The sequence below is a fragment of the Odontesthes bonariensis genome, chromosome 8 (genome assembly GCF_027942865.1).
Source record: "Odontesthes bonariensis isolate fOdoBon6 chromosome 8, fOdoBon6.hap1, whole genome shotgun sequence".
NCBI classification, from domain to species: domain Eukaryota; kingdom Metazoa; phylum Chordata; class Actinopteri; order Atheriniformes; family Atherinopsidae; genus Odontesthes; species Odontesthes bonariensis.
In genome coordinates, this window is record NC_134513.1 from 19228608 (window position 1) to 19242913 (window position 14306).

The 14306-nt window shown below is 39.9% G+C and overlaps 1 protein-coding gene across 1 annotated transcript; it reads left to right on the forward strand.

The window, feature by feature from the left end:
- The first annotated feature begins 1984 nt into the window (after window positions 1-1984).
- Window positions 1985-14152, forward strand: strap (serine/threonine kinase receptor associated protein). The gene is made up of 9 exons (XM_075472010.1): window positions 1985-2606; window positions 3000-3135; window positions 5045-5126; window positions 5610-5682; window positions 6796-6895; window positions 8134-8271; window positions 9839-9975; window positions 10952-11101; window positions 13371-14152. The coding sequence occupies exons 1-9, from the start codon at window positions 2495-2497 to the stop codon at window positions 13430-13432; spliced, it is 990 nt and encodes a 329-aa protein (XP_075328125.1). The 5' UTR covers window positions 1985-2494; the 3' UTR covers window positions 13433-14152.
- Window positions 14153-14306: the final 154 nt, after the last annotated feature.

Consider the following 14306-nt stretch of genomic DNA (forward strand, 5'->3'; position numbering starts at 1 on the left):
CAATGTTCATAAATGATATTGCTAATATGGGATGTCATATAGCTTCATATCAAAAGAGGCGAACTATCCCTTTAATAAGCAAGTGAAAACCTTTCAGGACCCAAAACAGTTTGCTTATCGTCCTGGGGTTGAAGTTGAGGATGCCATGATCTACCTCCTTCAGCGATCCCATTCTCATCTGCATGGGGATTTTAGAAGGACCAGGAGCATAGCCAAATACTGTCTCCATCAAAGGTGAAGAGGTGGAGGTGGTTAATGAATACAGATACCTGGGGGTTCACCTGGACAGCAGACTGGACTGAAAATGCAACACTGAGGCTGTCAAAGAAGGGACATAACAGACTGTAATTCTTGAGAAAGCTAAGATCCTTCATCGTCAGCACCAAAATGTTGAATGTATTCTATAAATCTGTGGTGACGAGCTCAATCTGCTTTGCAGCCATCTGTTGGGGAGGCAGCATAAGAGCCAGAAGGCTGTCTCTGTGCTGGGGGACTGCTCTGGAGCCCTCGAGCTGATTATTAATTAGAATGCTGCACAAGTCGGTTAATATGAAGAATAACACTGACCGTCATCTTCATAACATTGTGTTGAAACAACAGAGGGTCAGTTTGAGTCTTCAGCTCCAACGCAAAAAAAGGAAGATATAGGAGGTCCATATGATACACACAAACATGTATGTGCTTGAATGTCATGTATTCATCCTGAGACCACTTACACACACATGCACAGGTCTAGATTACAGCTAAAGGTTCTGTCTTTCTCATCGTCCCTCCTTTGGATCTATAATATTCTCTAAGATGTAAACTGTAAACTCTCAGCTCTATGCAAAACTGTAACCGATATATTAATATAGAGTTGTGTCATCTAATAGAAGTCCAGTCGTAAAGTCCCATAACATAGTAATCCAAAGAAGTTATCAATAATATTAGGCACATACCTGTTGTCTGTGTTGCATACAAAAGAAAAATAAAGATTGGACTACTACTCGTATTGATGTTGATATTGACATCCCATGATGACAGTTTCTCAGTTTGTTTCCCCAAAGTTCACCAGAAGTCACCATTCACGGACATTCGTGGCCTTTTTTTCTTCTTCGGATCCTTTTTAGCTTTCCCTTGCCCACAACTTTTTGTTTTCATAATCAACAACCAGCCTCCACCAGACCAAACCAAAGTCACTTGAAAATTGCTCTCAGTTTCCATGTTTTGAATACAGTGAAGCAAATTACAGCACTCCAATACAGGCTTTAACTCGAAGATGGCCGTTTTGATTCACTTAACCAAGTGTGATTTTCGGATTTTGGATTTGTTAGAGGGGCATGTCCTCGCTCTGACTTTGCAAACCTCCAAACGTTTCTGTCTAATTGTAATATGAAGAGCTGATACAAATTTCCTGCAATTACACTCCTCACAGTTACCCTATTTGGAATAACAGATGTATAATGATTAAAAGAAAATCATTTTATTATTGTGACTGGGTGGGGACCAAATACCTCTCTCTACCCAGTCACAATAATAGTGACTGGATAGTCTTTTCTGAGAAAGACTATCAAGCACCCATATTATAATTTAGTTATATGTAATTGGTGTTATAATGATGGATAGGAAAAGGCAGTTATTGTACAACAAGCTTTGTTGTTATGGACAAAGAATGTATCCACAATGTTGTTTCTTAGATATCAAACCACTGTTCTTAATATTCATGAATGAGACAATAAATCTAAAAAGGTATTGAAAGATATAAAAACCAAGCGAGCCTTGGATATTGCAACAAAAAAAAAAGAAGCAATTTATTTGACATTAAATCTCTGTATTTTATTTTTTTGATTTACTTTGATTTTACTAAGTGTTTTCTTACTTTTGGACGTTGTTGCCAACTAAATTCTGTAGGGCGAGAGTTGAATTGCAAATAAAGAATCACAATTATTATTATTATTTTTCATTTTAAAATGAATTTCCTGCACCGACCGGAAATGCCCCGGACCGTGTATCCGATGTTCAACGGAAGACACACAGCGCCTCTTCGTAGTGAAAGCTTTTAGATATAAAAAAAAGAAAAAAAACTTAGATAAAGTGGGTACAATTCTCTCTGTATGTGTATATTTCCCAGTAGGTGGTCAGATTTATTGTGAAAATTTAAAAAACCGGAAGTTTCATCCTTTTTGCGGCTGACGGAGCATACCGGGCTATATCGTCTCTACTGTAGTTACGCCGCGTTGCACGTTGCTAGTTAGTTGCAATGTTGTAGCTATTAGCACGCTAGCCATTCCTTTGCTGGAAGGAGGCCTTACGTTGGTTTAGAAAAACCTTTATACCTCTCCCATTTACAGTTTGACTAGAGGCCAACTGCTGGTCATCGGAAACTAACCACCAAGTTGTGGCAGTACTTTGTTTCCCTGCTAGCGTGTTAGCCCACTCAGCTTGCTAGTTAGCTAGCCGCTAGCGGTGTTTTGCCTCCTTCCCCTTGCGAACCGTCTTCTGTCCGGCTGGGACCATGGCGATGAGACAGACTCCTCTCACCTGCTCCGGTCACACCCGGCCTGTGGTGGACCTGGCCTTCAGTGGAATTACTCCCTATGGCTACTTCCTTATCAGCGCCTGCAAGGGTGAGTCAGATCAGTCCGTTAGGATTTTAGGTTTTTTTTAAACCGTTGACAGAAGGCTGAACGTTACTGACTCCTCGACGTGGGCTAAAATCGGAGTGCTTCACTTCTTATTTTGTTGTGTTTATTGGACTACATTTTCAGCTCTATTTGTATTTACTATTTTCAGTTTTACACTTTTTATTCATAGACATCACTGTGCTTAATGTGTTCTTAATGACACACTTGTTGCTGTTACAAAGTTTTTTATTTAAACTTCAGTCAAGTGAAGTGGTCCGTTTCCCCCAACAGATTTCACTTGACTTCAGGATGATTTGGTGCTGCTGTACTGTGATCTGTTTCATCCATATCCTCTCTCTTTTTTTTTTTTTTTTTTTTTTTTTCTTCTTCTGTCAGATGGCAAGCCCATGTTGCGCCAGGGAGACACAGGGGACTGGATAGGAACGTTTCTGGGTCACAAAGGTGCTGTCTGGGGAGCCACTCTAAACACAGACGCCACCAAGGCAGCTACCGCCGCTGCTGACTTCACAGCGTGAGTCCACTTCTGTCCAGCACTGGGGGATAATAGACACCTGCCACTTGTAAAGTTAAAATAACTCAAATCATTCCGAATACTTTCTCACGTGACTGGACAGAGAACCCGCCAACATCCATTAACATCTGTTTATTGTCTCCGGTGGGAAAGCATACAGTTAGGGGTCATTCTTAGATCGAGTGCTGTAGTCAAGGGTATTTATATGCTCCTGCTCTGATCACAAGTTGTTTTCCCACACCTGGAGGATTTCGGGATATTACACTGGAAAAAATCTAAATCTTACCAAGTATATTTTTCTCATTGAGTATCTCATTACACTTGATATAAGACACAATTGTCTAACAAGTACCATTTCAGCCAGATATGGGGACTTGTTTTGATACAATACATCTTGAATATCTTGTTAAGTGAAAAAGTCTTGAAAACAAATTGTTTTGAGTCATATTTCACATGAAAAAAGCTTTTTTTTGACAGTTGAAGAGTTTTTTTAAGCTAATTTCAAGATCACTTTTAACTCAAAAGTCCTAAATATCGCATCTTATTTCAAGAAATCTTGACAAGCCGATTTTCACTAGTTCCATTGGCAGATTTTTTGCTCATTTCAAGCAAAAACGTCTTGTATTTGTTGTTTTTTTTAACTTATTTTTGGAGGGACATTTTTTTCCAGTGTAGGTCTTAATTTTATTTAGCAGTTGCTGTTTATATGTTCCTCACGCCTGGAGATTTGAGTAGTGGGCTTCTGCAGAACCAGAGGCTGCGGTATCGGGACCCTAATTTGCCGTGATAGCTACTTTGGAGAGTACTAAATTGACGCTATATGTATTGTGAAATAATGGCACCCCACCCTGTACCTTTACCCTAACCATTTGGCATGTAATAACATGCATACAGTGCAGAAAGTGGAGTGCTTTTTAAACACATTGCTATAAGATGACGTCGAAAATTAAGGTCCTCACACTGCACCCGCCGGTACTGCAGAAGCCCCACATTGGGAGACTCTGTGCCCACGATGCGCTCTAATCTCCACGCACATATTTTTGCATCAGAATGTGAAGGAAATTGCAACATTTTGTTTACAGCCTGTCGAGAATGGTGTTTTTAGGCTATTTCATGGCATTTTGGGTCTATATCAGTACTTAATGTATTCCAATTGATCCACAGTGGTGATGGGCAAGTGCAGAGCAACATACAGGTCAGCAGAAAAAAAGCAACAACTCTTAGCAGGTTTCACACTCACACCAGTATTTTGCAGTAACTGCTGCTTTGCCAGTTGTCACATCTGCTGATATGCCAGAGATTTTTTTACTAAGGAGCTGGCTTAAAAATGTTCCCAAAATTCTTAATGCTGCAGACATGTTTGTTTTTCACATGTTGCTGCCCCAGAACATCTTTTGAAAATGTCAAGATTGCAAAGCATGTGTCGAAAAGGCTAAAGTTGCACTCCTCATCAGATGTGAGTTTCTTTGATGGCGATGGATTGCCATCCTCTCAGAAAACCTTTGCCAACTTGTAGCCTGCACAGACTGCAGCCGGCACTGCTTTCCCAAAATGTGACTGTAACCGAATGTGTCAGCTTTATGTCTGAATGAGCTCTGTGCTTCTGTACTGGAGCAATGGGCAATTGAAATCGAACCAAGGCAGACCTTCTAATATTTACACATCACTTTCATCGTAAGTCTGAATTGCTGCAGACGCACACAGACGTGGTCATAAATGTGTGTATTCAGTTTTTTGTGGGCCAGAGATTAAACGTATAACCCCACTTTAGATTAAGTGGTTAGTTTTGTATATTTGTTGCTAGAGATACTTTGATGTTGACATTGTTTTTTTTTTCCATGTTAACCATGTAAATTACTACTGCTACATTGGCAAATGTCAGTTAACGGATCATCTGTGTGGTTTCCAGAAAGGTGTGGGATGCAGTAAGTGGAGACGAGGTCCTCTCGTTGGCGCACAAACACATCGTCAAGACTGTCAACTTTACTCAGGTCAGTCCAGTTTCTGGATCAACACGTCCTCGCATGTTTGTAAATCGCACTCATTTTCACTGCATGACTATATGCTTATTTATGTTTACATCGGCCTTGTACCTAGACTATATTTATTTTCATTTGAAACTGCTGAGCATCTCGGAGCTTTACACTTTAAAAATATTGTATTGCACAAATACATTTTCAAGCTGTATGTGTATAATAATATAATTAACAGTTTTCAGTTGTTCATATTAAAAATAATAAAACAAAAATAGATATCTGCTTTGGTTTCATGTAGTGGGACAAACAAAAATGAAATGTCAAAGATTTGGGTGAGTCTTAAAGTAGATCAGTCACAATGAATGAAAATGACAAAAATTGAATAATAGATTGTCTGGTGATTAGAACAAGAGTTTTGTTCTATTTGCATATGTTTTTTTGGGGGGGGGTAGCTCGTTCTGCGGAGCTCTGTGGTAAATCTCTGCCTCCGTTCTTCAGGACAGCACCTGTCTGCTGACGGGAGGAAACGACAAGCTACTGCGCTTATACGATCTCGGCAACCCTGAAGCAGGTAGGTCAGCGTGACAATAGCAAACTTTTTTCTTTTTTTTTTTCTTTGAAACGTGGCCTGCTAATCCCAATCGTGGTCGACGCACACAAACATAAACTTCTCTATAATTGAAAACTCATATGTATGTTTCAAATAAAACAATGGTTTTGAAGTAAGAGAACCAAGCTGCTTCCTCACCGAAAGTTCCGAAAATCAAGTGCTTCAGGTCACTGAGTATAACTTAAAGGGATAGTTCGCCTCTTTTGACATGAAGCTGTATGACATCCCATATTAGCAATATCATTTATGAACATTGACTTACCCCCCGCTGCGTCCTGTGAGCCGAGTTCCAGCCTCGTTTTGGCGTTGACGAAGGTAGTCCGGCTAGTTGGCTGGGGCTTAAAAAATAAAGCGTTTTGCTTCTCAAAACAATATGCGTTCAAAAGAGTAATCCATTTGCATCACAAAATCGTTCTCCAGAAAAAGTCAGACCTCACAATCGCTTGGCGCTATTTTCTCTCCCTTCATATCAATGTGTTCAGCCACCTAGCGATAGCCACACCTGTTACGGTGTTTACTGCTCGGAAGCAGGGGACTGCTCGGTCTGCACAGTTTACACAGCCCGTAGTGATACGAAGGGAGAGAGAAATAGTGCCAAGCGATTGTGAGGTATTTTTTAAGCCCCAGCCAACTAGCCGGACTACCTTCGTCAACGCCAAAACGAGGCTGGAACTCGGCTCACAGGACGCAGCAGGGGGTAAGTCAATGTTCATAAATGATATTGCTAATATGGGATGTCATACAGCTTCATGTCAAAAGAGGCGAACTATCCCTTTAACTGTAAAATTTTCAATCCAACTGAAGGTCTTTTTAACTCCCCGTGATGAACTATACTGATGACACATGATTGGTCTCCATGTCTCTTACTTTATATGTGACATGAATCGTCTTCATGTTAATTTGACCAGGATTAAATCGTGTAACTACGACCATCTGAACACCACCACACATGTAAAACTTCTTTGTATGGGCAGGTTGAATCATGCTTCCCATTCGATTCTTCTTACTTTTCTGAAAGTTGTGCTGTGGTCGGTACCTCCCCCAGTATGACACTGGTTTGTATGTGTCTTCCAGCACCACAAGAGATTGCAGGTCACAGCTCCGCCATAAAGAAAGCTTTGTGGTGTAACAACGACAAGCAGATCCTCTCAGCTGCGGACGACAAAACCATCCGGTTAGTGCATTGGTTCCTCACGGGTTTTCTTTTGCTTTCCTTAAAGGGATAATCCGGAGTAAAATGCACTTTAGATCAATTTACGGGATGTTGGGAGTACATACGTTGAGTTGACATTAAAATCATGTCATTCGGATGTGTTTTGAGAATTTTGATTTGATCGTTTTTAGCCAAAAGTCGTTAGCCTGGAGGTGAGAGGGGCATATCATGTCACCGCTACAAAACGCTATTTTTATACCTCTTCTACAGCTCCAAACAACATAACACTTACGTGGTAGTGAGTAGAGGGTCCCTAAAGCCAAACCGAAGTGTCCCGAGGTCTTCATGTGGTCGGATATAGAGTCCAGAATGAATTTAATCAAGCCAGTACCTGCTCTCAATCAGAGCCTCTTCCGTCAACATGAGGCTATCTCACGTGAGACATCACGTCCGTGAGTCCGTAGGAGTTGATTGCCGAGTGTGGAGTAACTCGCTCTGGAAAGTCACAATTTCGTTGCCGTTCTTTTTACAAACATAGTCCAGTATTTCTTTCGAAAGTGAAATGAAGTTGTATGCAACAGCAAAGCCTAGCTTACTAACAGGTTGGAATTTTGAAACATCACGTGACGTGATGTCTCGCGTGAGATAGCCTCCTGTTGACGGAAGGGGCTCTGATTGAGAGCAGGTATTGGCTTGATTAAATTCATTCTGGACTCTATATCCGGCCACATGAAGACCTCGGGACACTTCGGTTTGGATTTAGGGACCCTCTACTCACTACCACGTAAGTGTTATGTTGTTTGGAGCTGTAGAAGAGGTATAAAAATAGCGTTTTGTAGCGGCGATACGATATGCCCCTCTGACTTACAGGCTAACGACTTTTGGCCAAAAACGGTCAAATCGAAATTCTCAAAACACATCCGAATGACATGATTTTGATGTCAACTCAACGTATGTACTCCCAATCATCTCGTAAATCGATCTAAAGTGCATTTTACTCCGGATTATCCCTTCAAGACTGACTGTAACTTGAATTCCATCCTGACTCCTTGAGTCTGTTACAGTGGATTGGTAAAAGATGGCAATATGTAATAAGCCTCTTTCACATGTGAAAGAACAGTGGGGGTAATGGAGCGTCAAAGCTGATGCGGCTCCAAGCCGGCATGTGTAATTTATTTATTTATTTATTTCATCTCTACAACGCAACCAATATGTGATAGATGCTATAAACTGTGTTGTTTGTGTGTCTGTCTCTCCAGGCTCTGGGACAGGAGCTCTATGGAGATGGTGAAGACATTGACATTTGAGACATCCGTGAGCAGTATGGAGTATGTTGCTGAAGGAGAGGTTCTTGTGATCACATATGGAAAGACGATTGCTTTCTACAATGCTCTCAGGTATGCTGCCATCTCACCACAGAGTCCTACAGAAACAGTTGCATCTCTTTTTTTCTGCCTGTTGCTGACGGACGGGTGTATTGTAGTGTAAAAGTCGCGTGAATAAACAAATTGGACAGAAGTACTTCTACAGTCTGTACGAGTCCAGTCTACAGACATGTGATTCTAAAAGATTTTATTTACATGGTTGGGAGACATTTGGCAAGTTAAACACAACATGACATTTGCTCTTGTTTGAATCCTCCCATTTTACATTGAGCTCAAATTAAACGTGTTTTGCCATTTCTATAAAGTAGTGAGTGCTGTCACATCAATTACCCATATGATTTAGAGTGACTTGAATGTCTCTTTAAGAGAAACTTAATAAAGTGTCCCTAAAAATTAACAACAGAGATTAAATCCTGGGCTGAAAAGCTCCCATGTACCCATACGCACATTCAGATCAGAGCTGATCCAGCGGTGTGGAGCATTGCTGTCTTCTTTGAAGTAAAGGAGTGGAATGGAGGGGGTTAAAGTCGATGCTCCTCTAAGCCCAAAAGTCACAGAGCCAAACTGGCATGTTTTAAGTGGGCGACGTGGCAGTGCAGTACACTGCTGTTATCATCGAACTTGTCATTTAGCAGATTCCTCTTTGCCAACTTGCTTTATGGAAGCACACATTGATGCAGCACTAATCCACTCTGTCCGATCTCTGTGAACTACCAGAGGACGTGGACAGATTTTATTCTTTTTTTATTTTGTTGCAACATCATGAAATGAAAGAATACTTCAAAATACAGCAAAAACCATTTAAACGGGATTCCTCATATTAGTTGTATTAACAAGTTTTTCCATTTTTGCAAAGGAGAGTTTACACAGTGTGTAGCTCCTCCAGTGATAGGCATGAGGCAAGATATTCTTTATCAAAATACTGGGCTTTATTGATGGTCAACCCGTGAGAACTGGGTAAAAGAAAGAAAATATAAATGAACAAAAGATACTGCCGTATGCATGTCTCGTACATCTTTCGTCATAACATAGCATAGATTAAGCTAAACACTTTGCAGCTTGCTTGAATGACTTCAAAATGGCGCATGTGAACACAATCTTCATACAAATTACACCTTCACTGCAGATGAATATAAACAACAGCTCACCAACCTCGTTGCTGCTTATCACAAAAGCTGCTAAATGTCTTTGGAATCCTCCGTCTTTTCTTCTATCTTCTGTCTATTTCTGCTTCTTTATTCCATGTTACAAAACCACAACAGACAGAAATTATAATGCTTTTCGCTGTGGTTCGTGACGGTTCGTCGCTAAAAGACGCTCGGGCGAAACGCACTCGGAGGAACGAATAATAAGTTCCGTCCACCTGTAAACATACGACAGAGAATAAACTAAATAGCTCCTTCTTTGTTTTCTACAACCCCTGCTGTTCCTTCTCTTACTAGATAAAAATGAGAGACAACTGCTGCTAATTACTCCTTAAAAGCATTATTTGTACCTCCTGCACATTGTTGGCTATCTGATCATTTTTATTATAAATGGTAATCCTATTTTTCCAACAATAATCTTTCACGTTATCAAGCTTGGAATTGATTAAGACTGTGGAGGCCCCGGCTCCCATCAACTCAGCCTCCCTACATCCAGAGAAGGACTTCTTTGTTGCCGGCGGCGAGGACTTCAAGCTCTACAAGTTTGACTACAGCACTAAGGAAGAGTTGGGTGAGGAGCACAAACCTTTTTCATTAAACTCCTAATGTTTAAACAGGTTTGCCTTTGGGCAGCCACAGCCCATCTTTCACTGAAGAAAAAAAACAGCTTCAAGCCCCCTTTGAAGGGAGGTGTGATTGGCTTTTATTTTTTCTTTTACTTTTTTTATTATATCAACAGTATATATATTAGGGCTGGGCGAGTTAACTCGTTATTATCGCGTTAACTCTTTAATTATTTAACGCTGATAAATATTTTATCGCGCATTAGCGCAGGTTTTATTATTTATTTTATTTTGTAAAAGTCTGTTGCTGTCTGCTGCGGAACCGGAAAAGAAAGTAATCGGCGGATCCACCAAACATGGAGAAGGGTACGGAACTTTTACTCGGCCATTTTCATTTTAAAGTTCTTCCAGACGGCGGAGTCGACAGAAACAAAGTCATCTGTAACCACTGACAAGTTGAATTGTCTTCTGACCATAGTTGTTCCAGTCTAAAATATCACTTAAAGGCAAAACACACAACTGATAGCAGCAAGTTATTCAAGGAAACAGACAGTGGAGCGAGGCTTCTACATAAAAACTACATAAAGATGCTGATGTTAAAAGTGTGTTTGCACAACAAATGTTATGGCACTTTCATTCATATGGCAGCACATTTAAAATAAAACTAAATGCTAAAAGCTATACACTACTTTTGAATTCATTTTTGGATTTTGCATACAAATGCGATTAATCGTGATTAATCAGGGAAATCATGTGATAAATTAGATTTTAAAAATTTTAATCGTTGCCCAAAAAATATATATATATATATATATATATATATATATATATATATATATGTGTGTGTATATGTATGTATGTGTGTGTAATTAGATTTATTTGATTTTGACAAACTATTTCACAACAGTTTCAGCATCCCTATTAATTGTTCAGCTCAAAGTTTTGAGCTCTGTCTTTTATAACTGGTTCTGCTCCTCTTCTCAGAGTCCTATAAAGGCCATTTCGGCCCGGTGCACTGTGTTCGCTTCAGTCCTGATGGTGAGCTGTATGCCAGCGGCTCTGAGGACGGCACGCTCCGACTGTGGCAGACGGCAGTGGGCAAAACCTATGGCCTGTGGAAGTGTGTTCTTCCTGGTAACTCCAACTCAAACTCTGACATACATGCTATGCAAGATAATCATGTATTGAGAAATGTGTTATGACAAAGAAATACCAAAAATGTTAAATGCAGTGGAAAAGTTTGAGTTAATGCAGATCCTCCTACAGCCATAAAATACTGGCTTTAAGTAAACACACCACCTGATTTGAGATCTCACTTTCTTATTCTACCATCTTCTAATGTGGGTTTGGTTATAATGAATTGTTAACTCTTTCAGTGCCATTGACGTCTATAGACGTCAATTGTGTTTTTTAACGGAGCGGGCTGGGGGACAATCTAGCGGAGTTCGTCACTAAATCTTAGGCTTGTAAACACTAAACAGAGAATGTACTGGCAAACTTACCCGCAAGGTGGCAGCAGTGCCACTTTGCACAAAAAAAAGCGTGTTTTCTCCATTTTTTTTGGTCAAACAGCTGTTTTTGGTGAAACCAACCTATGTTCTACTGTCTATTACTAAAGGACTGAAAATGGTAGAAACAAACTTTTTTTTCCTGATGAAAGAAGAGAGTCTACTCTTTCTTTTGGTAATTTTGGTGTGTACATAGTCATAAGACACACTTTTCTGTGGGTCTTGGAAAATCAGTCAAAATACTGTAAAACACTTGGCAGTATGGTTGTCTCTGAACTGAAAATGGCTGGCAGCCAATGAGTTAATTGGACAATTAAGTTGTCATTTTACAGAGCTTTAGGGTAACAAAAAGGTTGGGAGCAGGTCGTTTAGGCCAGGCTACCTGAGCAGCTGAAATCTTTATTATTGTACATTCGTTATTATAAGATATAAGTCAGCTCTACTGGTCTGTCTGGGTAGCCTACATATCTATGGTAAATTATTTAATAACCAACTTTAGTGTGGAAAGGTTTTTCTTTATTTAATAAATGGTGATTTATAAATTCATAAAATTGTGGAAATAATCATCCGCATTGCCACATTCATTGGACAATAATGCTGTAATTATTTAGAAGCCCGTTAGATTTGCGCGGTTTGTGAGAAGTAAAATAGTGATTTATAAGATAAGCATGCATTGTCATCGAAAGGGTGACTGATCTGAAACACCACATTCGTTGGACAATAATTATTAATGCCTTATAATTTGTTATTCAGAAGCCAGTTTGATTCGTGGTTTGTGAGAATATTTTTGGAATCCTGATCACATCATTTCCGCAGTAGCTGGGGCGTGTACAATTGCTTCCCTGGTTTATCTATTTTTAGAGAGAGCGCGCGAAAATGTACAGATGGCTGGTTGGCATGTGTGTCATTGATCTGCGCGGATAGTAATCGCTCTGCATACAGAGCTGCAAGTGCTTTGATGGGTTAACATTCCATACCCTCGCCTCGTTCACAGCTGGCACATTTAATTGGTCTACGCCAGCACAAATCGCCCGGCATACCAACACCTAACCCTAGTCAGGTGAGAGTCGTTTCGATGGCTTGGATGGCTAGACTATATATGAACACATGCTCACTAAATATTGGCCATGTTTATTTTGCAGTTATTCATAGGATATAAACATTAAAACACACACAAGTGCACGAAAGATGCTTAAGAGAACTGCGAGTTGCTTGGAAATTGGAAGAGGAGATGCAAAACTGCCAACAAACGTTGTGTGAAAATAACCCACATGCACACATTTGTTGGACAATAATGCTGTAGCCTAATCATTTAGAAGCCCGTTTATAAATCACCATTTATTAAATGAAAAAAAAAAAAAACGTTTCCACACTAAAGTAGGTTATTAAATAATTTACCATAGATATGTAGGCTACCCAGACAGACCAGTAGAGCTGACGTATATCTTATAATAACGAATGTACAATAATAAAGATTTCAGCTGCTCATACCTGGCCTAAACGACTGCAGGGGGGCCTAAACGCCAATGGCCTAAACGACCTGTATCCAAAAGGTTAAAAGACTTGATGAAAGAGAAAACAGAGCCTAGGATCCTTCATTTCCCATAATTTAACCTCCACAGCTTGAGTGAACCGGATAACGGTAACTGTTCTATAACATGATGACATCATTTGTCAGACTCAGCTGCACAGGTCATGATATATTTTGCTGACTTAATAGGGTTCCTTAAGATAAACAAACTATGTGTGAAATTACTGTTCTGAATTTGATAATCTTCAGACGTCCACGACCAACAAGTTTAACAACCAGAATGAGGCCTATACTATCTTTTTTTTTTTAATCTTTTTTCTTTTCTTTTTTCTTTGTAATCCATCCTCTTGTTTTGTATTCGCAGAGGACCTGGGGACAGAGAACTCTGAGCAGCTGTACACGTCAGCCCCTGAGATCAAGGCCTGATGAGAGAGCGCCACGTGTGGAAACCAGATAGGAGAAAAGGAAGAAAGAAAAGAGATGAGCAGAGGGTTGCTCCAGTGTGTTCTTTCAGGCCAGAGCACGGAACAGAGTCCAGAGCATCTCCATCCATCAGGAACTGATGTTGATATTATGACTGCCCCGTTTGTCATACACCAATGATCACACGTGTATACACACACACACACACACACACACACACACACACGCACGCGCACACACTTGTTTTTCTTTTAAAGAGTCATTAGGGGGCAGTGTGGGCTGCAGAGTAAAGCAGTAGAGCTGTGAGTGGAGGCTCATCGCTGCCTGCTTTTTCTCTGATCAGCTCAGTTCTGATGACTTTGACTTATTTTAACTTCCTTCTAAACTTCATGATGCAAAGCTCAGATTTGGTTTCAATATTAAAATTTTAATGAGCTGGACCAAGTCAATTGTTTTCAGTTCATAGTTCCAAAAAATACTGGAGGTAGTTGCACAGTTTGTACTGAAGTTAAAACGCTTTCATTTCTTCGAACAAGATGACTTTGAGTATTTGCTGCTGTTGTACTGGTTTAGTATATAAAGTGTCCAAATAAAAGAGAATATTGTTTTGTGTCAAAGTGGAAAGAGAAGAAAACACACACAGTTTTCCATTTTGGTTTGTCTTTATTTGTGTCCGGTGGTTAAATAAATGCATTACGGTTTTATCTGTAAGTAATGCGGAAAGCAGTTTGGTGTTTTTATTGATTTAACTATTTCAACTTTGCCAGTTGTATGAGGCAATAAGGCCTTTATATAATCCAAATGTGTAATGTAGAAACTTTCAAAGAAACTATAATGAGAGGATCATAAACAATACAGAACTGAAAGAGATAAACAC

Coding starts and splice junctions, on each gene's coding strand:
- strap (XM_075472010.1), top strand. CDS start 2,495: ATGGCGATGAGACAGACTCCTCTCACCTGCTCCGGTCACACCCGGCCT. Junction 3,136..5,044: donor GCCGCTGCTGACTTCACAGC/GTGAGTCCACTT, acceptor TGTGGTTTCCAG/AAAGGTGTGGGATGCAGTAA. Junction 8,272..9,838: donor GCTTTCTACAATGCTCTCAG/GTATGCTGCCAT, acceptor CACGTTATCAAG/CTTGGAATTGATTAAGACTG.